The sequence below is a fragment of the Strix aluco genome, chromosome 2 (genome assembly GCF_031877795.1).
Source record: "Strix aluco isolate bStrAlu1 chromosome 2, bStrAlu1.hap1, whole genome shotgun sequence".
Lineage (NCBI taxonomy): Eukaryota > Metazoa > Chordata > Aves > Strigiformes > Strigidae > Strix > Strix aluco.
In genome coordinates this window covers 105761716-105788026 of record NC_133932.1, presented here as the reverse complement: position 1 = coordinate 105788026, position 26311 = coordinate 105761716, and the positions used below count along the sequence as shown (strand labels likewise).

At 40.7% G+C, this 26311-nt stretch overlaps 1 protein-coding gene across 2 annotated transcripts; it reads left to right on the top strand.

Moving 5' to 3' along the window:
* The first annotated feature begins 95 nt into the window (after positions 1 to 95).
* On the top strand, positions 96 to 26172 carry NUFIP1 (nuclear FMR1 interacting protein 1). Of its 2 annotated transcripts, XM_074815647.1 has the most exons (10): positions 96 to 656; positions 926 to 1014; positions 2134 to 2238; positions 2864 to 2926; positions 3253 to 3329; positions 10320 to 10412; positions 14332 to 14588; positions 18604 to 18732; positions 20509 to 20741; positions 23890 to 26172. In XM_074815647.1, the coding sequence occupies exons 1-10, from the start codon at positions 179 to 181 to the stop codon at positions 24226 to 24228; spliced, it is 1863 nt and encodes a 620-aa protein (XP_074671748.1). In that variant the 5' UTR covers positions 96 to 178; the 3' UTR covers positions 24229 to 26172. The 2 variants fall into 2 exon arrangements, with proteins under 2 accessions (XP_074671748.1, XP_074671749.1); XM_074815648.1 differs by lacking the exon at positions 18604 to 18732.
* The last annotated feature ends 139 nt before the right edge of the window (positions 26173 to 26311 follow it).

Genomic DNA, 26311 nt, shown 5'->3' with positions numbered 1-26311 from the left:
CACTTCCGGCGCTACCGGATGACGTCACGGCCGCCCTGGCCGGGCAGGCTTAACCTGTGGGCGCGTGGCCGGGCCCGGATGTGAGGTAGTTGGTAGCGACCGCGGCCGTGGCCCCACGCGGTGGGGGAAGCACATCGCGGAGCAGGGGCTGCGCCCGGGCGGCCGCTTCGGGCCTGACATGAACCCCTTCGCCTGGTACCCGCCGCCCCCGCCGGGGCTCCCCCCACCCGGGATCCCCCCACCTCTTTTCTGCCCGCCGCCCCCTTGGGAGCCTGGCTTCTGGGCTCCCACCGGGCCCTACCCGCCTCCCAGCAGCTACCCTCCTCCTGATAGCTACCCGCCGCCCAACAGCTACCCGCCCGCCGAGAACTACTCGCAGCCCAAGGGCTACTCCCAACCCGCCGACAGCTACTCGCAGCCTAAAAGCTACCCGCCCACCGACAGCTACTCTCAGCCCGCCGAGAACTACCCACAGGCCGAGAATTACCCGCCCGCCGAGAACTACCCACAGGCCGAGAATTACCCGCCCGCCGAGAACTACCCACAGGCCGAGAATTACCCGCCCGCCGAGAACTACCTGCCTCCTGACAGCTACATGCCACCCGCTGCCTGGTACCCGCCAGCCTACAGAGAGCGACTAAAGGACCCGCATGGTGGTGAGGGACGTGGGAGAAGTCGTTTTTCAGGCCCATGGACTCCTTCCCATTCTTCACTGGTGGGGACCCTGGGGCTGTTCCTAATCCTTGGGGGGTGGAGGACTCCCCCTCCCTCCCACGTATCTGCTTCCCTGCCCATGTTGGTTGTGCAGCCCCAGCTCATCTCTTCCCCAGGCCCTTCCCTGCCACAACAGGCCCACCGAGGTAGCAGGGGTTGTATTTTAACAGCAGTATGTATAACTGGCTCTTTTGGGGGTTTTTTTTGGAAGGTGGAAATGGCAGTTTCTCCCAGAAACGGCGAGGTGAGCAAGCACCTGGGTTTAACAAACGTTTTCCAGAAGAAAATAACAAGCCAAAGGTATGGACTGGGGTCCCCAGCACAGGAAAGACATGATCTGTTGGAACGAGTCCAGAGGAGGGCCATGAAGGGGATCAGGGGGGTGGAGCACTTCTGCTATGAAGACAGGCTGAGAGAGTTGGGGTTGGCCAGCCTGGAGAAGAGAAGGCTCCAGGGAGACCTTATAGCAGCTTTTTCAATACTTAAAGAGGGTTTGTAGGAAAGATGGGGACAGACTTTTTAGTAGGGCCTGTAGCAATAGGACCGGGAGGATAGATGTAGTTTGGACATAAGGATTTGCAATGAAGGTGGTGAGACACTGGCACAGGTTCCCCAGAGAAGCTGTGGATGCCCCCTCCCTGGAAGTGTTCAAGGCCGGGTTGGACGGGGCTTTGAGCAACCTGGTCTAGTGGAAGGTGTCCCTGCCTGTGGCAAGATGGTTGAACTGGATGGTCTTCGAAGGTCCTTTCCAACCCAAACCATTCTGTGATGGTGACAGTTGTGGGACTTGCCCTGTGGTACTACAGAGACCCCATACTCTTCTCTAATGTGCCTGTTGTAAGGTGTTACAAGAGGACAAATGTATGACAAACAAACTGCAAATCTTGAGACCGTTGAAAGAAAGATACATTTGAACCAAATTCTGACACAGGTTTACTTTAGAAAAGCCCTTACCATGGTGATGCCCAAATGTCTAAATCATATTAGCGCTCTGTTATATTAGGAGGGCCAGACAGCTAGAACAGCCTGATGTGTAGTGGGAGAAGGAAGGATCTTTGCTGCCCTCTGAGCTCTTACATGCCATGTGAGAACAGCCGTGGTCTGACTTGATGGGGAAGAGATTCAGGGCTGTAGCCTAGCTCTAGTCTCAGCCCTTGATAAATCTGTACCAGCCTGGTATGTTTGCAGAAGCGATAATGGGAAGGTGGTAATGGAAGAAGCTGAGTGCAGGGCATTTTGTTTGGAAGATGAGTGATTTGAACTTCACTTTCATGTTATGTTAGTTTATTTTTGAAACTTTTGAGACATTTTAATTGGTGGCTTTATTAACAAAAAATTATTTCACACCTAATTTAAAATAGGAATACCTTTGTAATCTTGTAACTGCAATCTTGAGGTGATTTCTTTTTTATTTTTCAGACCAAAAAGAAAAAAGAACCAGTTTTCTCTCATTATTGTGATACCTGTGACCGTGGCTATAAAAACCAGGAGAAGTATGATGAACATATTTCACAACATAAACAGGTTGATGAGTTTAGCTTGTTTTATTTACACTTTGATTTTTAACTTTGTGTCTGATAAGTAGTTAGCTGTAGTCACTCTCTGAATGGAAGACTTGGCAAAGAGATTCCAGAGCTACAAAAAGTGTTAGCAGGGGATTTTTTCTGAATGCTGTGTGTAGGGGAGGTCTCAGTTGTATTTTTGGTTTTATAGCTTCAGTCACTTTAATGTCTTTCTTGTGAAGTATTGTTAAGCGGTAGGAATTAATTCATTGATATCCATGTAACATGTAAAATTTTTGTGTGAAAAGACTTTGTGGAAAACATTTTAAAAATCCACTCCTTTATTGCAAAGAAGTATCAAAAATTGAAATTGGAGAGCCTTACAAATCTTTCTCTTCAGTTAACTTCATGTTTGCTCCAATTATCAGATACATTGGCTTCACTGGTTATTCTAAAATCAGATGAAATTTAAAAGTATATCTTGCCTTCTTACTGTATTTACAACCACGTTTTGAAACTGGATTCAATTGGTTAAACTTTAAAGGTTCTGTACAGGCATCTGACACTGAGTTTGAAGTGTGCTCGAATGCTTTTTTATAATTTGTTTGTGTAACTTGGTGTCTTCAGTTCACCCCCTTATCTTGCAGTGCACAGAAGAAGGTTGCAGTTTCAGCGCACATGAGAAAATAGTTCAGATACACTGGAAGAACGTAGGTATCCCCCTGGGCCCAAAATATGAGTCTATGTAATCTTTACTGCAGTCCCTTTTCTCATTCTTCAGAGGCTTGCTTTCATTCTTCTGGAGGGAAGATATATCACCTCTGAGTAGAATCTGCTGTAAGACAATATTGCAAATGAAAATACATTGAATACTATGGGGTTTTCTTAATGGATTCATTTTGTAATCACCATGTGCAGTCTCACCACTTTTGGAGATGAAAACAATGTGATACTATAGTTGACGGAATGATGCTTTTTTTTTTTCTTGTGGGTTTTTTCTTTCCTTTTAAACAACTATGAAATACTTTTTCCTCAGGCACATGCACCTGGTGCTAAAAGAATAAAATTAGATAGTCCAGAAGAGATCGCTAGATGGAGAGAAGAAAGAAAAAAGTGAGTAAGACTTGTGATCTATTGATTTGTTTTGCTGTATTTTTCCTGTGTGATCATTAGATGACAACTGAAAGGCAGTAGCAGCATGTGCTTGCTGCTGCTGTTCCTTTGACTCTGCAGAACTTTTGTGGTAGTGGTCTGTGTCAGAATGCCTGAGCCAGGAGGGTGTGAGCTGCAGAGACTGTAATCATTTGGATGATTATTATAGAAGGCAAGATATCAGCTGAGGAGGTAGCTTTCCCTGATATCTGATGTGGTACGTTAGATCTTTTCAGCCCAATCACTGACATATTTCGGGTCAGAAACGTGTGTGTGTTTGCTTGGTGTTTTTTTTAATAGTTAAGAAATCTGGAACTATTGTATTGATTTATTGTACTGATTATAATTGTAATACATGCTGCTGTGTGCAAACTTCTACAGTTTAACTTGTCCCAGTAGACCCCAATGGGGAATTTTCCTAATTTTTAAGGATTTTCTGCATTGGTTGATGCTTCTCTACTGAAAGAGAACAGAATCCATGAATGATGCTGTCTTAGTAGTCTGACTCACATTGTACCTAGGGTGCAAGGTCAAGTTCGCATATAAGCAGTATTTCTCATTATTTCTCATTCTGTCATATGAGGTAGTATAACTTTTTTCCATTGACCAGCACTGAAGTGTTTAAAAATTCACACTGTACTTCCATAGACCTTATCCCACTTATTTTTATTTCCTCAGGGTTGAATAGATTAAGATCTACTCTTTTCCAGCAGGTGAAAGATACTGTAGGCTTTCCTCACTTCTGTTCCTGCCTTAGAATATAGTCTTGCAAGTGATCAGAATATGGGTTTTATTTCTGTGACCACGAGTCCTATATGCAGAGTGGGAAGTGATACAAATTTAACTTCTAGATCACTGGTGATGATCTAGGGCAGTGTACTAGTCACCTGGTTTTTTTAAATTAAAATAAACTCAGTTGTCTGATGCAGTCTTACTGATGAATCCAGCTTGCCTTTGTGTCAGAAAGCAATGTTAATGCATTCTTGTTTTGAACCTGTCTTCCCTTAATAAGTCTTTACACAGTGTCTTTGTAAAAAAAGAAAAATGAGTGGAATGTGTGGTAGAAGATTTTTTTTTGTCTACCATCACTTTTTGCTGTATTAAAAAGCAAAATTGCTTGTAAGTTCATCCCTGCAAGTTTTAATTTTCCTTTGGTCATGGTTTTATCTTTTTCTGCAAATTTCAGAAAGGCAAAGGGGAAGTCTTATCACTACATCAGCACATCACAACAGTCAACTGTTGTACCTGCTGTTCATTTTTTACACAGGAAGATAATCTGTAGTTTCCTCTTTTTTAAAAAAAAAAAAAACCAACAGCTCATGTTGATATGGAAACGAAAATTTCTGTTCTTTTGTGTTTAAGATGCCATAGTTAACCAGACAAAAATTGCTTGTGATCTGTGCAAGTACAAGTTTGGTGTTAGATTAGTTTTGGTTCCAAGGTTTCCTTTTAATCAAAAGATACTTGAGAGCTTGGTTTTTATTTGCTTTCAGTCTATATATTGCTGTCCTTTTTTTTTCCCAACAGTGATACTTACCACGTCTTTATTACTTACAATATGAAGTGTTAACAGAGTTAGCAAAACTCAAAATGTCCTTAGATTTGTCTGTCTGGTCACCTACACTAACAGTAGCTCAAAGGGAAAAAATCAATACTTAGTGTGCAGAGTCTTTGCTACTCATTTTCAAGTTTTCATATACTTCTGTTTTGGGAGGTGTTTGGGAGAGATCCTGTCTAGTGGCTGATGCTAAAGTTTAAAGTGTTGAATAATGTTTAAGGTGCATATGTCAGTACGTGCTCTGCTGTATATAGGATATTAGGGAAGCAGGAATTGATTGTGCAGCCATGTTTTAGATACTGTTTACTTGGGGACTCTTGCAGTCACGACCACCAACCAAAACAGGCAATATGGGATTAGGACCCTCTAAGCCAACGCCACTAGATGGAGTAGTGCTGTGGTTTATTTTGGTACTTCAGTCCTGTGGGTATCTTGTTTAGTTACAATGGATGGGTGTAGAACAACTACCTGGGTGGCTTTTGTTACTCTTTGTACAGCAAGGAAGCTGTGCTAACGTCCTTTTTTTTTTTTTAATGAAAAAAAAAGGAAGAAGAGAAACCCAGCTGAAACTTTTGTGAAGCATTAATTGGGTTGCCAGTAAAGCATCAGTTTAGTACTGAAGGTCTGTTGTTGACTTGCAGTAAACATTGCATTATACAGAAAAAAAGGGCACCAGAGGGAGTCTGAGCTATTAGGCAGTTTTGATTTATAGTGACAGGAAAAAGCCTTTTTGTTTCTGGAGTTCCAGTCAGAGCTAAAAATGAATCTTTTTAGGTCATTAATAGTTTGTTTCTAATTAGGTTGCAGTGATTTAACATGTGTATTTCCATGCTGCATCAGTAACATTTCTGTCTTGCTTGTTCTTTCAGCCTTTTTAAATAATTACTTACAGAGCTGAGGTTTTTATTAATTAGCTGCTGTGTTGCTCAGTTGTGATTCCTACTTAAAATTTTTTAGGAAGAGCCTGTGTTTAAAGTGCAGCCTTACATAGAGAGAAGGGAGAGAGCTGCTAAGGAACAGGTACTTCTGGATGAAGTATGCTGGGTCAGAATGCTGTTCTCCTGGTGATTCTGTACAATGACCTGTTCATTGCTGCAGCCTTCACGTCTCTGCTTACCTAAAAGATTCTTTAATGGTTTGTGGCCTGTTGAACCTGCTGAGCTGGGCAATCTAATTAAGCGAACAGCAATAGAGATGAAGTTGCATGGGATCTCAGGGTTTCCCTATGTTTTGCAGACAGATGGATGTGAAGTCTGACATCAACTTTGGTGACTACAATTACTTTTCTTGTTTTGGTTTGTCCTGGCCCTCTAAGTGTTGAGAAATGTGCTGTTTTCAGCAGATTTTTTCTTAAACACGAGTTTAAAGGGAATCATCTACAGTGCATTTCCTTAATGGGTCAGAATGAGTTACTGCTGTCTTCCCTTCTTCCCAGGTGAGATCTGGGTCCTGCTAGCCCATCTGTTTCTAACCAACTCTTCTTGAGCAAAGATTGTTAGAGAGAATGTGGCAAGGCTGTTCTGGTGTTAAAGTGAATTGTTAAACTTACTTTTGCTTGGGTCCTAATATAACATTGGAAGATTTTCTTGATCTTGTGCATGGCTTGTAAATTCTCACCCTCCTCCTCCCCTTTCATTAATCTGTTTGGATTTTTTTTTTGTTCAGTTAGGGATTGACTGCTCTATTTCCTTGCCAATACAGCTCATAGGCTGAGCATGTGCTTAATGAATGAAGGCCAGTACTGTTAACCACACCACTTTTAATTTGTGGTTCTCTAGTTGAATAATGGTAATCCTAGAGTAGCTTGGAATCCTCCCTAGTGTTGCATTCATAGTAGTTAAATATGTAATAAGGAAAATAATTTCTTAGCACCTGGTAAAAGTAGACATAGCTAAGTAGAAGGAATGTGTTGGCAGATCAAGGTAAAAATAGATACAATAAAGTTTATTCTAAACTGCAGGGATGGATTAGCAATGAAACTGCTTCAGCTAACATGTATAGTAAAATCACACTAGAGATGCAGTGCTTGAATAAAATGCCTGTGAGTCTTAAACCAAGATTTTATCAGCTCTCTGTTGGGCCATCATTGTTCCCTTTGGGCTATCCATGTCCCCTTTGCTGTTGGTTGTGTGTATGCAATCAAGACTAGCTCAGGAAATTATTGAGGCAATTTGATCAAAGTGCTGTTCCTATAAAAATGATAAACTTGTATAGCTCTCGACTCAGAAATTCGTTGTGTAAACTGCTATAGAAACAGGTCTCTTTTATGTTAGATATTGGCAGAGCTCTGTTTTTCCACTGCTTGCTAAGAGCTAGTTTGCTCTGATGTTTATGTGAGCAAGATGGAGTACACTGGCATATAAAACATGTATGACTCCACCTAATGGCTAGTGGAAAAAAAAAAAATCTATTCACTGAGGAACACATGTTGGTGATTATGCTCAGCATCACCATTCCCTGTCTCTAGACTTTGGTGTATATGTCATATACTCATCTTAGCCTGAAAACCAGTTTGGATTATAGAAGTGTCTCACTGGAAACTGCAGCTGCTGTGAAATGGGACTGCCTTTTTGGGCAGTACCAGCTCCTTCATGAAATGCACTGTGCCAGGCCATCACATCCTGATTTAATTCCTTCTTTTATAGTAATTTGCTTAGGTTTATAAAGCCTTTGTGGTAACTGTCTGTATTCAAGCTTTGACAAGTTGTTTGCAGAACCTAAGTGCTGGGCTGCTTCTACTTAGTGGTGTTTGTAGGTAACATTTTAAGAACCTCATTTTCTTAGGGGAGGAGGAGGGCATGCCTTCTGAGAAGGATTCAAACCCAAGTCAGCTCATTGTATTTTAACACATGGCCTTTTAGGTGGAGAGATTCAGTATAGGCTCTTCCTTCTGCATTGTCACACCTCTCTCTGTTCAGGAGCAGTCTTCCTAAACTTAGCTTTCCTGAATAAGAATTCTCTGTATCAGAAAAAAAATAGATTCCTCTCTTCTTGATTTTTGACCTCTCGAGTATTTTGTGGCTGTCCTTAGACAGTGAAGTTTGTAAAGTCTGCCATAAATTTGTACTCCAAGACCGTAACGTTCTCCTTGTTGGCATCTGCCTCCACTTAGGGTCCAGTTGAATTTTGCTGCCTCCATGGGTAGATCGAGCTAGTGCTCAGAGGTGCACAGACCTATTTGTGTGGGGACTGTGGTACCTGATGAGTTGTGGAGTTGCACTGGGCGAGGTACATTGGGGTGGGTGGGTGACTTTGGTCCATGCTTCTTTGGCCTATTTGTTCCTTGAAGGGACAACTGGGGTTGAGTTGACCAGGTCCCACCAGGACCCACTGGTGGGCTTAGCCCAGCCCCGTCATTGCACAGCAGAGCACCCGGGGAGGAGTGAACCCAGTCTACCTTGTACCGAGGCTGGTGACCTGTGACTTGAATGTCTAAAGCTTACTGCCCACCAAGTTCTCAAGTGGAAGATGCTCATTTGCTCATTGTGAATTAAATGAAACACTGCACATGTGCTGTCAAAATAGGTACCTTTTCTGCACAAGGTAAAGGTGGTTTGTAAAACACTATTTAACATTTGAGAAGAGCTGGAGAAAATAAACACAGCCACTACAGGTGCCTTCAGATGTGCTTTTGCAGACATACTCAGATTTAGGACTTGAGCTCTCTTTAGCTGTTAGTTACTGCCAGTGTCAACTGGAAGGGTGGTTTAGGAGAAAGCTGTCTTGGCAGTGAATTGAACTGAAAGCATTTGTGGAGTCCATTATGGTGGCTCAGTGGAGGGAGTGGCAATTTGTAGGAATGAAAGTGGGAGGCAGTCATGTCTCAAATCATGTTGTGAGAGCATGTCTGAATATGTCCTTAAGCAGCATAACTACAGGAGCACTTTGAAGCGTCCTTTGCTCCAGGATGAAGGGTGTCTTCCCTTATGTCCTAAAAAAAAAAATAAATTTCTAAGACAAATTTGGGGCTCTTCTGACCATAACTGCTTATTTTACAGAGCTCTCTCCTTCTGTGAGCCTTACTCGTGTGAAGGAAAGCACCTTATCCTAAAACTGTGGAGAGGTGCCAAGCACAGGGGTCTTCTGTCAACGCAAAGCTCTTGAGATTAAATAATTCATTGCATGCTTGCTCTGTGCTGTGAGTGTTATAACATGGTTGAACAAATGTAACTAACAGAAGAGTGGAGATAAAACATCATATCCCTATGCTCACTTGAGCTGTATGGTGGATTTCTGGGAGAAATCCAATGAAAATAGATGTCAACAACTCATATTCAAATCTTCTTAAAGGAGACAAATTCTGTGGCATGTTTAGGTGTGTCTCATAGGAAATGGCTTCTCATCTTTTTCCCTTGGTATGTCGTTGAAGCTGTCTTGCATCAGTGCAACACTTAACATTCAAGTTGTAAAACGAGGAAGATGCATGTGATAAGATTAAATATTTAAAGAAAGATACGTGTCCTTTTTGATAGCTATATATAGTGAGTAGCTGTTCCAAGTTTCTCGTTACTCCATTTTAATAGACATCAAATATTTATACTTTGCATTTCTATCCAGAAGCTGGTGGGGGGGTGTGTGTGTTTCTCATTTATGACCTTTATTTCAAAGCACTGGGATTTAGTTAACTAATGTTTACAGGGCAACTAGTGTAGCCATTTTTGGGTTTTGACAGTAATTTGCAGCAGGCTTTGCCTGTTAGAACCAGTGTGGTGTTCCTCCATGGGGAGGGATGTGGGGAATGAAAAAGAGGGATGGTTTGGGAGGTGGTTATAACAGTAGGTTTGTTTTGATCTGCATGACTTAGCAATTTTTCTTGACACTGGAATTAAAAAGGGGCAGTAATTTTGGTGAACTAGAGGTCAGTGTGCAAGCACAATAGTGAATATTGCTCGAGAGGAAACTTGTGTACTTTTTCTCAACTGTCACATTAATCTTGTGCACCCAGAAGCTGTTCTTACAACCTTTTTTTGATATTACAAGAACTCAGCAGTTGGTTTGCTAAAGGCATGTTGTACCTCTTAAGATGATTCAAATGCTCAAATTGAAGCATTGTAAAAAATAAAATTAGTGGAATGAATCGTGCTGTAATGTGCAGGGGCAGGCAGAATGTCATAAGCATATCTGAACTGTTTGTCTGTAGTTTGTTTGATGGTTTGGGAAAGGTAATCATGCCAATTCGGTAGAATTGTTGTTGTTGCATGTGAGTATGTAAACATAAATGCACTCAGGTTCCTTTTCCTCACCAAAGCCTTTTTAAGAAGGGAAGAGTCTGTTAAAATTTCATGAAATGTTTTAAGAATCTACTACATTTGTAGAGGATGCTAGTTTGGTAAAGGGGGAATTGACAAAGTACAGTGAATCATTTAAGAGCCAGGGAATTTTTTTTCTTCTAGAAATTTTCCTACATTGGCAAATATTGAGAGGAAGAAGACAATGCAGATGCAGAAGGAAGAAAGGGGAGAAGTACTGACTACCCAACAGTTTGGGTAAGTGTTTTGAAACAAGCTTGTTACTTTCCTCCTAATGAGTTCAGAAGTATGCTCTCTCACTGCGGTCTCCCAGCACTTACTGCTTCAACTGTACACACGATCTAGCTGCCCTTTGACAGAGGACAGGTCATTTGACAAAGTGCAGATGTAATGGTCTTTTGTTTACAGTGCTTCATAGTCCACTTCAGTTAAGTTAAACAATAATTGTATTAGAAATATGATGCTCTCGCTGAATTCTGCACTCTGGTTGTTTGAGAAAACCACACTCTAGTGGCCATTCATTAGATCAGTGTAACCTTGGTCTCTGAAAAAGAAATAATGGGGATGGAAGTTGTACAACATAGTGAATCCATGTGGTCTAATCCTTTAATACCTGAAAATGGCAAGAGAGATTTTGAGTGAATGTGGCTTCCTACTCTCTCCTCTCAGATGATAAATCAATAATCAAGTGAAAAGGGGAGGAAGGGCTTAACTTTATTTTCATAGCTTAAGTAGTGCTACTTCTTTCTTCTACCCTCCATCATCTTTATCTATCTGCTACCTTTGTTCTGAGCCTAATAACTTCTCCTGGATTTTTATCTGTTCTCTCCCTTACATTGTGAATTACTTTCCAGCATGGTCCTTGTTCTTTTCTCTTCCCTTTAGTGTCAATGTTATGTGGAACCAGTTAACTTCATTAGCTCTACTTTAGGGCCTGTGGGAAGACTTTTAGAAAAAATTTTATAATGATCCACTCTCCTAGAATATCACTTGTTTAAACTAGAACAACTGAGCTTGAAGGCAGGAGCAGACTCAGTTCTAAGGGGCTCTTGCTAAATACCATTTGCCGCTGCATGGAAGTGAAGCTGGAGCTTGCCTTGTTTTGTTTTTTTATAGGGCATGACACCAAACAAAACTTGCACCATGGTAAAGCAGTTGAACTAGTGCAGAATAAGGTTCATGTCAGACTAGTATAATTTGCTAAATGGTGGCAGTGCAAATCACCTTGGTGCAGCATGTGCTTCAGAAGACCCAGCACTTATCCACCCCCTCCAACCAGTTGCCTTTCATGACTTTGGAAGGTAAGGTTTATAGAAGACTGAAATACAACTTCCTTCAAAGGATACAAAGTTGCAGAAGTGCTTTGGACCCAAGGAACCAAACCTAAGCGCTGAGACTAAAGCCACAAACATGTAATACTGTGTTTGGAGATTCTTGTGAGCAAAGATGAGTTTTGCTTGTCGCAGTAATAAACTGTTTGGTGTCTACAGGTTCATTTGGTAACTCTTGTGGCTGTGAGTCACATGCATTATGTAGTCTTCAACATCCATCAGCAATTCCATACCATTATATTTGTTAATATCTTTATGTCTGGAAAATTGTTTGGAAAAAAGGCCCCTAAAATTATAGGTTGTTTGCTTTTGCTTAGTGACCTTTAACTCTGGTTGATTTTAGAAATCTCTCTTCTTTTTTCCCCTCCCCTCCCTTCCCTAACCTGCTGGCACTATAGACTTGATAAACTCTCCAAAAAGCTGTTGTTTCTGCTTTGTATATCAACAGTAGAGATTCCAGAATTGGTGCTTATCTGGCAAATTTACTGATGCATGAGGCAAAAATAGAATACAGCTTGTTTTCTGCAAGCTGTACTATTAAAGCAAATAGCTAAATAAGATTTAGAAAGGATTAGATACTTAACACTTCTATAGCATTTTCCATTTGTGGTTCTCTGCAAGTGCTTTACAACTGCTAATTCTCAACATCCCCATGTATGAGATTAGGGATGCAGAAGGACCACTTTAGTAGTCTGGTGTCTTGCAACAGCTGATTAATAGCGCATGGCTCTTCATCCCCTCTGAATGGGAAGTGAAGAGTAATATATCTTTCATGAGGGGAAGGCAGAAGGGAGATGTCAGGCTGATGTTTGTTGGGGTGTGTTTGTGACCTTGGGGTTTCTTTCTGAATGTTTGAGGCCCCAGGGAAATCAGAATGTTGTTTTTAACCCTTGGCCAGGGATAACACCTCTAATTGAGCTTATATTTGCTCAGTATCTTCTAGGTTATACAACAACATCCTGAATTTAGAGCCCGGTTGTACAAATTCAGAAATGCAGTTCTCTGTCTAGATGGAGTTGAATTATGGGAGCTAATAGTAGCCTCCTTTTGTGGATGAGAGACTGATGCACAGGAAGGTGATGGCTTGCAACTTGTACCACAGGAGCATTATGATGGATGATGCTGTCAGGGCTGAGCAATCAGTGTTAGACACTGTCATGAAATGACTGGAGAATGAAAGGAAATAAGTTTTCTTGCAATATAAAGCCATTTTGAATGCTATGGCAGGCCCTGTTCTCCCCTCAAGAAGTACTTAATTCAGCTGGAAAGGTATGGAAGAGAGGGATGTTGGTAGCGGGAACATTTCTGTACAAAGTAGTGGGTGGCTTGAAAGGGTTCTGTGATGGAGGTCTAGAAAAATTGCATAAGTGGGAAGAGGTGACTCGAATGCAGTTATACACTGTTTCTTGTAACTTGAGGAGGATGGGGATGCCAAATTACCATTTTAGACATCGGAATGAAGACAAACCAAAAGATATCCTTGTTTTCAAAATCTTAACACTTTGCTGTAAGATTTCAGGGATGCCAGGTACACAGCATTCCACAGCATGAGACACAAAACCATCATTGTCTTGGGAGCATCTCTAGTCAGAGAGGGTCTCTAAGTGGTACTTTATGGAAAGGTAGGCAAGGAGAAAGGTGACCATTTGCTCTTCTCTTATGCTCTTTTTTCTTTCCTTGCATGTTGCACTGGCTGCTTATCATTGACAAGGTACCAGGTTAGAAATACACCTATGAGACTCTGCTTGCAGTTGCATGTCTCTAGACCCAGGGAGAAGCTCTTGCCCAAGTATGGCATTGAACAGTTAACTAGGGATAACGGGACCTCTGCCATGGTGTAGGTGAGCCTGAGGGAGAGAGTACCAAGCAGAATGAACGATGGGGGCCATTCAGGATGGTAGAACTTGTATGTCTTTTGTGGTTATAATGTGCTGATGATTAGTTGCAGTCTTGTTTTGCTGAATTAAATTTTTGTTGCTTGAAATCAAGTATTTTCAGGAAGCTTAGGTTGTCTCTTCTATAATTACTTTTCTGTCTAGGACAACCTGTTCTTGTATCTGTAGACTTTGAGAGTTTTTTTTAAGCACTCCAGGTACCTTCCTATAAACATGTTTTGTGTTTATAGGATAACGTGGAAGATTATGGAACCATGAAAGATAAGTGGAACCAGCATGCTGTGCTCTTCCCATATTTTAGGACTTGTTATATTATTTCAGGTTTTTAAAAATCCATTGTCCTGATAGAAGTTTTGTTTTACTCCTTTTCCATCAGAGTGAAAAAGATGAATGGCATCTTTTAGATGGCAGGGGTAGGCAGTCATTGCAACTGATGGTGTCAGATGACTAAATGGGTTTGGTTCAGCAAGATCCTTCTCTGAACTGTGACTGGAAAAAGGAGACTTCAGCAGTGGAAATATGCTTATAGTAGATGCTTCCCTTTTAATTCCACATTCCCCCTGTTTTGAATGACTTAATTGCTTAAGTGAAGGGATTATTTGTTGACTTTGTAATGTGAAATGAAAACTCTATGTCCTCACACTAGATAATCAAGGAACTTGCTTAGCCCATGTACCCTTTACCTTGTTAAAAGATAAAAGCCATGAACTTCAACCTCTTCATTTAGGTTCCAGCTTTGTCACATTGCTCTGCCAGTGAGATGAGCTGTGACTGCCTGTCTGGTCTGTCACTACATGTTAGCTGAGCTGGAGTAAGTCCTGGCATCACGCTGTGTTGCTGAACCTTAAATGTGGGCCTGAGCCATTTGGTTATGTCAATTTTATTCTCATAGCTTGCCATTTGTATGAGCTTTGCATTTTTATTCTCCAGCAAAATGAAGGGGATGTGGAAACCTCTAGAAAATGGAGAGAGGCTTGGACAGCAAGGAAGACAGAGGAGAAGACAAAGGCGCCCATTCTGGAAGAAATTTAGGAAAAATGGTGACGATTATAATGGAACTCAAAACGAAGCCAATGGACTAGAAGACAGCATGTGTGAAAAGGAACATGAAAACCAGCGTATTTTGGTGGCTCAGCCAAACTTGAAGGACATGGACCCTCTCGGTCTTCTAGCAAACAGTGATGTTGGTAAGATGAAGGAACTTGGAGAACTTTTATTTTAAGTAGTACTGCTGAAGCAATTACTGACCTTTTGCGTAACTAGCAAATTCTGAGGAGAGCTGGGGATTTCTGAAAACGTGTAAACTCTGTCTTTGACTGAAAGAGGGCTAACTGTGCAAGTATAAAATGGGAAAACTCTCTCTTAGTAGAAGATTCATGCATTGATTCAAGGCTTTATAGTATTTTTGGAGAAGAATACTGGGGAGCCTGTTGTGATACTTATCTTCTCATTGTTACTAACAAAAAAGCCCAGGATTTCTGTCTTGTGGCTAGAATACTGCCAGGGCCAACAGGGTTATAAGTTTGAAGGTAGTCCCACATCCCTGTGCCTAAAACTTGCAGTTGGAACTTACTTTTAAAGGAAAATTTCTGTAGAGAGATATCCTGATTCAGGACATGGTCATCTAAGAAAATTTCCAGTGTGATTATTGTGAAAGTGGGTCTTATCTAAAGGAAATGGTTTAAATCTTGAAGTTTGGGGAGCTTTTTCCCCAGTAGGCTTGGTCTGTTACGGAGGAAAATATCTCCGACTAGAGGTCTTTGAGATACATGTGTGTGTCTGACTGAACTCATGTCCACATGCTGGTAGGAGTAGCTATAACTAGTAGACTTGGCTGAGCTTTGGTTTGCAAAGAAGCTGAAATACAAAGTCATTGAAGAGGAAGAAAAATTCTGATTTGGAAAGGCTGACACCAGAATGTTAAAGATACTACCACCATTAAGAACTTCTACATAAGTTTGCTTGCAAGGCAAGTTGATCATATTATAAACACGCAGGGAAAATCTAGCAGACTACTTTTGGATTTTTTTGGTGAGAATTAGGAAGCATTGAATTTTATTCTGTATCATCAAATAATGCTTAATCTGAAGGGGAGAAGATGTTGGGAGACATGATGTAGGTGTGTCTTGGATTTGAAAAATAACCACACTGGATATTTACTTAGCTTTGTATGTTTTAAAATACATTACTAGCTTTAAAAAAATATTTAGCTAACAAACTGAAGAGGGTTTCTGGGCTCTTAATGGAGCACCTCAATTCTATCTTTGTTTTAACAACTATTTTAACATAATAATCTTAGTTTACCTGTAATCTCTTGATTAGGAGTGCTTTTTTGTCCAGAACGCTTAGCTGGGAGAGGCAGCAAAGGGAAGGTGGCTCAGGCCATAGAGAAGTGATACGGTAGTAACTTTAGGAAGGAGAGGAAAAGAAATAGCATCTGAGTTGTTTTAAGTTTAGATGCTGAAACTTTTGCTTGCTAGTCAGGGTTTTGGAAGTGCTGCCATAAAGTTTGTGTGCAGTATTACATGTTCTGACCTAAATATTGTACAATAGTCGAAGGGATGTGCACCAACTTAGGTTTCTAAACTAATATGTAAAATAAGAAAATCTTTATAAAGCCAGAAGAAGACTAAAGTATTTTAACAAACAATTTATTTTTTAAAGTCTATTAAATATCCCTTTGTGGTTTTGAAAATAACGGTATTTAGAATGTGAAAACAAATTAATTTCCTTGTATGAGTTAAGTGAATTACTTAAAACATCAGCATTTTTCTCTTAATTCTGGTTTTTGCTGTATTACCTAATTTACTCTTGATATTCTCCATACGTGTGTGTTCTCTGAAGTGTTGCTGCTTAGGTTTTTTTTGGTGAACATGTCTTGTTTCCACATGTTGGCAGCAGTATAAACTCTCCAGCCATAACTATTTATAATATAGTCAGCAGTGATGCAGTACTATTAGAATATGGCATGTAAGCTGATGTATACTCTAGCTATTTTTAGTAAGGAGGCTAGAATGCATCCCCTGGAAAGACGTCTGATGCTGAGTTTTTCCTCTTGAAAACATGATCTTCAATTAGTGGGAACCAGAACTCAGCATCCCTATGCAATTTGTTTATTTCACTAATCTGTGCGTGTTGGGAAACTTAAGTATACTTAAATAGATGTATTTCCCCACAGCATCTGTGTTTTACTTAATGATAAAAAGTCTAATTATACCAAAGTACAGCTAGTAACTTTTGTTATAATAGGTAGAAAGGAATGTGGTACTTGCTTATTACACATTATTAAAGCCAGTTGCAGTTTTTTATACTATTGAGAAATACAATCATAACAAATAATAAGCACAATGTAACTAAGTAGAATTTTTAAAAAAATATTGTAAAACTGAAGTCCATGATTTTACCGTATAGGTACGTTTTGTTGGAGTATTCAAACCTTTCTAACAGCAGCAGCCCTTTCTCTGGAGGGAATGTATTTTTTGCATAATGAATTCACTTAAGTTCTGTCTAGTGGCTAATTCCTTCAAAGCTAAGAAATTGAATGGGAGACAAGAAAACACAATTTTGTTCTTGGTTTATAAGCAGAAACAAAGTAAGATGATGAGCCTGTCAGGTGTAAAATTTTGAGGGATCTACTAGCTACAAACAATCAGTTGTATTCAGTAGTGCATAATGCTTTGTCCAAATGTGTTATTCTCAAAGAGAAATTATATTCCAGTAAATGTGTTTTCCTAATTTGCTGAAAAGCAAATTCAAAGTAATTCTTTAAAACTTAAAGAAAATAAAAAGACACCCAGCCACAGTATGTACTCAACATTTTGGATGAGATGGAAAAAAGCAGCAATGAATCAAAATAGCTTGAAGCAAATACTATTTTTATAATTGTTTAAGTATATGCAAGTGCTGTGTATTCTCTATTAGAAAAATGCACTGTGTTTAGTATGAGCTTCCAATGTAATTGCAAATTGGCATGATTACTAAATCAGTGAGAATCAACCTTTCTCAAAGAGCTCAAAGTAAAAAGAGGTAGTTAAGTATAATAAATACCTGTGTATTTATCTAAAAGTTGTTTTACCAAAAATGGCACGAGCACTAATGAATCAAATTGCCATTTGCTAGTGATACATTAGAAGAGAATAGAGAAATATTTGTGATTTCACAATAAAGATCTCAAAAGTGTTTATTTCAGTAAAATCTTACGTGTGAGGCAGGCTTGGACAGATGGGATGGGAGAGGGCACAACTCTTCTATTTTGAAAATCAACCAGTCTTTTTTTCTAGAAGTCTTAACAGGCTAGTTTCTCAAAATGTTTCTAGTAGTGTAGGGGGTGTGTGTATATATGAAATCCGTATGCAAGTATGTTACTGAAAAGCATTTCCTAGTTTTCCTGCTAACTCTAGCACTGTTCACCTGAGAGTCTTTGCAAGATTTTAGTGCCTATAGATCCTTTTTTTCCTAACTAAAACCATCACAATTCTACATGTTTGTTTTTAGGAATCTTTTTCTGTTAGGCCTCTTGTTTTCCTGATAATCTCAATTGCAGCATTTTTGGTCTGCTTGCCTCCTATTTTTCCAGTATTCTCTTTTGGGGTAGTTTGAGATTGTAATGCATGTCCGTAATGCTCTGCAGGGATTTAAGTATGAGATGGCCTGAAGTACTACTGATTATCTAATTTGTAACCTTGGTTCTCAATGTCCCTTAGGAGCTATTTTTACTCTCCAAAAAGTTCTTTGCTCTTAAATTCTCATTTTGAATGATCTGAACTCTCCTTCCCCCCCACCCCCTGCCCTGACTGGCTTTTGAATCTTTCTTCCCCACCCCCCGCCTCTGCAGGACTAAAATACACAGCAAGACTTCAAAACATATTATGAAATCCTCTGTCTCTTTACCTACACTTGATAATAAAACCTGTAATTATGTTTGGTATGTGAAGAAAGAACCAGAAAGCCCAAGCTCTTGTTCAGGAAGCTTTTTGCTTCTGTAGTTTTGCTGGCAGGACTGTAAACCAGTGGTGAGAACTTTGCCACTGAATGTCTGTAGAGAGTAGGCAAATGTGGAGTTTTTCTGTCAGTCCACGGTGTTGAGCAATGGTGCCTAATACTGGGCTTGCGGAGTGGTGAGATGGGGATTTAGCAGCAAGGCTGGCTGTTGACATGCAGGAGTTTTGGGAAAAATCCCTCTTGCCTTTTCTGTCCCTGCAGAATCCGAAAAGGACGAAGCAGTAGCTGAAGACGCAAGGATAGGATTGACTATTGTTCCCAAGCAGGTCACCTCCGCCCTGAGTTCGTTGTTGGCCAACTACGGCAGCGCATCCGACAGCGAGCCCGAAGGTACTTAGGAGCAGGTCCTCTGCCCTTCTCTCCCCTTCTACCCTATGTCACTGTGCTAGTGTGGACTGCCAGCAATGATAAAACCTGATCACAAATTACCCTTCTTTGGGAAGGGTGGGGGGCTTCACATCTCCTGTATCTGGTCCTTTGCCATCTCCCATCCCATCGTCCAGTCCCTGTGTATTTATAAATACAGCATTATGAGTGTAGTACCCCAGTGGTAGCTCTTTACGGCTGCATCCACAACTACTGAAAGCTGCATGTTATCAGTCAGAACCTATATAGTACTTGCAGTTTCTTGAGAAAAAAACTTTTAAGGGAAATCAAAGGTGTTGTAGAAGAAAATACAACATGCAAGTTGTGGCTTTCGTTTAGCAAAGATGTTAAAGTAATGGCAGTTCAGTGGCTATATTGCCAAAACACTTGGCTATGGAAATGCCTTTTGATTTCTGTCCTGTCTACTAGTGCTGTAATTCAGAGCTGTCTTGTGCCTGTCAATTTTTAGGCTTATACAAGTAAAGAGAGAAGCTTGTTAAAGGTTATGCACAAGGATGTTTTTGCAGTCTGTGTACAGATCCTTCCAGCTTGTTTTCAGTGACAGTGCATGCTACTACTGGTGTAAGCCATGCATAAAGACAGGCTGGGAGGAGTAAAAGGATATGTCATTATTCTGCTGCTCTTGTTTCCCTATTCCTCCCTCCTCCCAGTTTTGAACGCTAACCGGGATTACTGGGTGAGCTGTTACTTGTTCCCAGTATGGGCATAGCTCCCAGTCTTGGAGAAGCACCTGGACAGAACACAGTGTTTATGCAGACAGTTGGTGTGCAGGGGTGGCCTTGTCCCCTTGGCCTCTGCCGTATCGAATGCCTTTCCCCCACCAACCCTACAGCATACTTTAGAAAGCCTCAGAGTTTCCTGAAAGACTAAGTGGGTTTTTTCCCCCTCCCCATGCTCTTTGCTTGCTTTTTCTCAGCAACATGTCCTGGGTTGAAGGGAAGGGGGGGGGCGTAAAATATCTTTGGTTAGGGTGTGTGTCATCGAATTTCCCAAGCTTGCTTTCCCCTAGTTGGAGGGGAAAAAAAGCAGCCTGTCTTCAGTCTTGCTTCAAATCATGTTTGAATAGTGCCAGGAAAAAGCTGTTATGCTCACCCTGTGAACTAATTTCCATGTCCTTAAGGGCTTTTTCCACAGAAGGCCGCTGAGTGTTGCAGTAAGACTTGAACTCTCTAGTACTTGGATTTTGTGCTTCTCTGAGTGTATGCATCAGTGTATGGTAGAGAACTGCTGCTGCTCCTTGTTTTTGCAGATAGTTGCTATGCCTTACTTGCTCTAGATGGCCTACCTGAAGTTACGGAGAGCATCTAGCAGGCAAGAAATGGAACTTGGGCATCCTCTGCCCTAACTGTACCATGATTTTCTCAGTAGCCAAATTTGCCCAAGCTATATTGTGAAGCAGAAGCAGTGTACTTTTCTAAGTGATAACAAGGCAGAGGTTTGAAAATCTCATTCAGCTCTTACTCCTTCTATTTTTCTTTTTTGTATTGCAGTATTTAAATATCTTGTTTTCCTTTCTGTGAATGTTTAGAGATTATTCTTGGTATTTTAAAAGAAACCCCAAACCAAACAAAACCCTCCCTTCCTCCAACTGAACTTTAAACATCTTCACATCAGGTTATGTGAGCAAGAATAGTACTAACGAACTGCCAGTGCATGGGAGTATAAGCATGTTAAAGAGGCTTTTAAGTTTGAGATGAAAGTATGTTCTTTTTCTTTAAGAAATCCCTGTCAAGACTGCAACAAAAGCTGAGAAAGACCAGGCTGCGCTCAGAAATACACCCCAAACTACTTACGTTTCTTGGAGTCGAAACCTGAATCAAAAACGTCCAGGATATGCAGGCACGACGTTAAGAAGCTCGAATTCAAATGCACGTCCCCCCAGAGGGCCTGATAATTGGGGCAAGAAAACATTACCTCTCCTTCCAAAGCGCCGTCCAACTCTGCTGGAAATGGTAACAGTCTTAGGGCTAAAATAACATCTTCTGTGCAAGAGTAACACTATTTGTGAGCGGTTCTCCTCTTCCCTGTGGGAAGTTAGAGCAGTCTGTTAGCAAAGGTCCTGTCTTAAAAATATCAGAGAATTTCATTCAGAGAAGGTGTAGATGCTTAAACAGGCAAATAGAAATACCCTGCTGTGCATTCAGGTAATGACTGACTTTAGTGAGCAAGAGATGAGACCTTAAATCATATGCATAAAATAAGCTGCCCAAAGGACAAAATCTTTATTCCTCGATCTTCCCTCCCTGTGGTAGTATCCAATAGGTTTTATTTGTGTGTGAGTCCATCACCCTTATTCTGATTTTCTTCCCCTTGCTCCTGGCTTTGCTATTCAGCTGCCTTCCTCTGATTGAGGAGCACACCATTTTTTCAGCTGCAGTTAAAGAGATCTTGTCGATAGTTGAAAGCTATCGTTAGTAACAAACTGTAGAGTGGTGTTGAGCTGCAGCCTGCACGTGCATGGGTGTTTTCTCTGTAGGCGTGTTTAGATCAATCTGAGGTGACAGCACTGGTACCTTGAAGAACAGGTTGGTGTCTCAGAAGGGTAGAAAGAGGTTTGTAGAGGTGAGTCCACAGTGTTATGATTCCATTCTCAGTAATGGTGCAAGCCATCCTATTTGGAAGCTTGGTGGCTTTTTAGTATAAACAAAACTTTGAAGCTTTTATTGCATTTAGTACTCAAAAGCAGTATCAGGTAAGCGATCAGCCTTGTGATTCTGTAAATAGCCAGCATAAAGCTCTCCCACCAAGGGAGGGCTTGCTGTGGACAGAACACAGGAGAAAGCAGAGTGCCACTGACATCAGGGCTCTGAAACAGCACAGGATGTTTAGGCAAGTGATACCTGATAAGGCACATCCCAAGCTGCAGATGCGGGAGAAATCCCTTGATAGTCCTTTTAGCATGTACTACCCTTGCTGCCAAGAATTAAAGCTCCTAGTGACTGAAAAGGAAGTGTTTGCCCTTTGTGTAGCTCCCTAAGCATGCAGTTGTCTTTATCTCTTGCTCTTCAAAGTTGTTGGTGATCAAAGCAAGTAAGGACTCTGGAAAAAAATGTCAGATGAAGTCCCACATGCTGAGAGAAGCTGGCAGAAAGAACACTGGAAACCTGAACTGTAGCTTGCCATTATAGTCCATTTAAAATTGCATTTTATTGGGGTTTTTTTGCCTTTTAATGTTACTCAAAACTGTTGTTAAAGGATGTGTACCGTGGCTGTGAATCACAGAGGAGTGCCTGAGATTCACAGGTAGGATTCCACTGTTGGAAATGGTCAATGTATAAAAACCTTGAGGAGGCAAGGTTGAAATTTTAGTGAGTCACGGCTGAGAATTTATCTAAAAAGTGAGGAGGTAGAATTGCTAAGAAAAGGATGTTGTATCAGTGAAATGATGCTTAAAAAAAAAATAAAAGGGGAGGTAGGAGCATAGCTACAGATGTCTATTGATGGTCATTCAGCAGTGAGCTTGGGCACTACTAAAACATGGTTATTGTAGCCATGCAAACAGTAATGTGTGTTAGCCATTCTGTACACTGATGAAATAAAAAACTCATGTGGCATCACTCCACTGATGCCCATCCCTGGATTAAAAAATACAGTACAAAGATACAGTCATCGATAGGGTGCTGGTGCATCTTATCTGTGCCTTTATTTGGCCATTTGGGAATTTGGCAGTTTCTCCCAGTCTGACAAAGAGAACATCACTGTGCTGTCCCTTCTCTGCCCTGATGTGCCTCTCCTAGTTCAGATGGGAGGTTTCTGAAGGCCCATTTTAGGTGTCAGCTGCTTGTAGCACCTCATAATAACAGTCTAAATAGAAATATGCACACTTTAAAGTAGCTGATTAAACTACTGTTGAAACTTACAACAACAACAAAAAAGCTTCTTTGCCACATTACAAGCCAAATTTAGCTAGATCTCCTGCAATGTGTAATATAGCTCTCCTGCAAATGATCAGGTTGCAGATTTAGCCACTTGCTTTAAACTTGTTTGTTCAGAGTACTGATTCTGCTGACACTCACAGCGAGAAGAGGTCCTTTAGCCTTCTGGCTGATTTTTTTTTTTTTTTTTTTTAAATACCAAGATGAACTTCAGTGAGGTTAAAGGAGATGAGGGAGAACTCTAGCACTTCGATTAAGCTATTAGACTTATGTTGGTGGATTATAGCCCAAATCAGTTATTGCTATTTAAATCCACAGTCTGGTACCTGATAAAACATGCCCTTTCCTTGTATTTATAAGTATCTTCTACTCATACATTTTTTTTATTACAGAACCCATATGAGATACTAAATTACAGATCCAGTATAACCTGGAAAGTTTAAAAGATGCTAATAGACTTTCTATCCTGATGTACAGGAATGTGTGGCCTAGTACAGTCTATGATACAAGAACATCATCATTCTGGTCTACAGTCAGATAACTGGGGAGAAAAGTATTTAGGTATATTCAGTGATGTTCTCTACACCTGAGCAATTGAGACTGACAGCTTAATTCAAAGGTTTGTCACCTTGTTCTACCTGCCTTAGTGCATTAATGGCGCTAAATGAGTGGTGCTTAAACAGGTACTTTGGGCACACATTTTCCATCCTTTTCAGTGGTGCAATCATGTGCCAGTACCATAGCGAATCATGGCCATTATGAGCCTCTACTACTAGAAGTGGTGTTTGACCACCAACCTGTGCTGCTCTAGCAGCCTGCTACTGCCCAGAAAGGTAGCTCCCTCCCTCCTGCCTCCTCTCCAAATGCCTGATCCCACCTCTTCTCTGCTGTGCTGGGCCTTTTGCTGGCCCTGTTGAGTCTCTGACACATATGCCCCTAAAAAACAACCCCAAACAACAAAAAAATCCCAGAACACCCCACTACTTGCTGCTGTCAGGTTCATTTTCTCCTGGCTGGTGAGTTGAACTGATGCAATAAGTAACTGCTGTGTCTAGTAAGGCAGCCTCCTGCTCTGTGTGCCCAGGACTTGTGTGAGAAAGCCAACTATTTAAATTCAGAGATGTTCAAAATTACTGAGTAGAGCTGTACATCTTGCTAGGCTTGTATCGGCTACAGAGCAATAGAGGGAAATGTGCATCATCTTCTCTTCTTTCTTTCCTTCCAGTTACTGGCCCAGGACATCCGACACGAAAGGAATGTGATTTTGCAGTGTGTTCGATATCTCATCCGAAATAATGTGTTTGGACTTCATTTTACAACAGAACCACAGGCTGAAACAGAGACTGAACAGTCCTCTACAACTACAGCAGAGCCTTTGATGGACAAACTTGATGAATCTAGTTGTTCTTATAGCTCTGACCTTCAGTTAGCAGGAGAAGATGATGATGCATTATTAATAGCCCAGGGTGAGAAAGCACCCATGGATCAGACTTCACAGATGGCTCACTTGGCAGATGAGGACACATGGGAAACCCCATCAATTCAGTGTGAAGAAGCACTGTAGAGAATATCTGTTGTGGACAATAAAGCAAAGGCTCACATTTTCTACCAGACTGATGCTTTTTGAAAGACATCAGTATAGCAAAATAATCATTAAAGTACATACTGAGAGCTGTTAAAACCACTTTTGTGATCTGTTCTGCCCGAGATGGCCATTTCCTTGTGAAAACAGCATCCACTTGAGTAATTGTGTTTCCCCATGGCCAAAAGGCAGCTGTGGCACAGAGTATGACCTTCCTTAGAGCAGGTGCGGATCTCCACTTTCAAGCTTCAGAGCTCTGAATGTTTTAACATGTTATGAAGTGTGTGTCAGTTGATCACCAGAGCCACGTAGTGCTGTGGTAGGATGGATCTTCCTCATGTGAAATCGTGGTCTGGCATGTCTGGGAGTATCTGAGTGTCCAGAAGTATTTCAGTGTACTTTTGAAATGGTAATTCAGTGAACACTTTCCCCCAGCTGTTACTGATATAATATATCCAGTATAAATGTAATATATCCAGTATAAAATGAGGAAGTGGAATGGAAGCTGTAACTGACATGGCTCTAAAAGTACTGCTTGCACCAAGAGTCTTCTCTCTGAACTAATTTGTTAATAGGCAGAGAAACAGAAGTGAGGGCACAGACTGATGCAAGAAGCCTTTTTTTAAAAAAAAAAAAGATACAATAACTGTTTGCATCAGTGCCAGGTTGCTGGTAGACCTCAGGTACCAATATTAAGCCTTAGGCCTTAACTGCTGTTACAGTTGTTGCCTGACAATTCTAACTATTGAAGCAAACTCTTAGTATTAAGAATATTATCAAAGTTTAGAAAGCTTACCGAGAGTAATTGGTTTGTCCCTTTTTAATATGCATTGGGAATTTATTCGTTGGCCTTCTGGAAGAATTTCTTCCTTGGTACGTTGTTACAATGCTCCTTACAGCATCCAGTGACTTGTTTTTTTTTATAGATTTTTGCGTATATTCGTATAGTGTTGTGAGTTTAAAAAAGCATCCGCCAAGGTTTAGAAACAAGCTTAGTCTTTTCATTACTTTGTGCATTTGTTTGTCGGAATCCTTTCTTGTCAAGGGCAGGTGTTAGTTTGTCACATTGACACTGAAAACATGCCATGAAATAATCTGTTATCAAAAGTTCCACTTCAGAATCTGCTCTTTGTCTTTTAGTCATAGTTAAATGTTGGAGTTAAATCTCAGGGACTGATTTTATTTTTTTTTGTTCTTTGGTAGAAGTCTAGCCTTTCATTCCACCATCTAAAATATGGAAACTCACATGGGGTTTTTTTGTTGCCTAATAACTGTATTTTCTTTCCCTAGTTCCTTAACTCGTGCCATACATCTCATTTGTGGTGCATAGAAAACAAGAAATACTTGAAAATTCTGTCCCACTGCTCTGCTATTTATAGCTACGACTGCATATTGTGTTTGTAATGCACTGTCTAAATTTATGGAATTATATAAATATCAACACCCTTGTAAAAGTTGCATGTCTCAAGAATATATGTGCAGAATAGAAGCAGTGATCATAAACATTTATATTTCCAAGGCAGATGATTCATTCTTCCCATGATGATCCCACAAGCCATCTCAAATCTCACTGACTTGCTTATGGCTCTTACAGTTTCATTGCAATCAAAATACCAGCAAAGGACTCTAAGCCACAGAGATCTGGCACTCGGGCAGAACCTGATTTCAGAGTGGAGTGGTACCAGTGCTGTTGAAAGCATGGGTAACAGCTGCAGGAAAAGACATGAATGTCTTAGGATTGCTAATAAATTGCACTTTAAACAACTCTTAACATGCTTCTGTCAAGTTGATGGCAGAGCTTTCTTTGACTGTACACTCTGACCTTGTGTTTAAAAAAACAACCTGAAAACAAACCTTTAATCTGAATTCTTTATACTGTTGTCATTATGGGCTTAAGAATATTAAACTTTCACACAAAACCAAAAACTTTGTCAAAAGAAAATCTAAAAGTCTATTTTGTGTAGATAGGAAGGGGTAGGTTTCTTTTGGGGGAGATCTGTACTGGGAATGAATCAGGAATTTTAACCTAGAACTTGTTGCATACGTGCAGAGCTGCTATTATTCT

What these genes read in the sequence shown, in the direction of transcription:
- NUFIP1 (XM_074815647.1), top strand. Translation starts at nt 179, where the DNA reads ATGAACCCCTTCGCCTGGTACCCGCCGCCCCCGCCGGGGCTCCCCCCA. An exon ending in CTGACTACCCAACAGTTTGG is followed by an intron (nt 10,413 to 14,331) that starts GTAAGTGTTTTG and finishes TTTATTCTCCAG; the next exon opens with CAAAATGAAGGGGATGTGGA. An exon ending in TCTAGCAAACAGTGATGTTG is followed by an intron (nt 14,589 to 18,603) that starts GTAAGATGAAGG and finishes CTGTCCCTGCAG; the next exon opens with AATCCGAAAAGGACGAAGCA.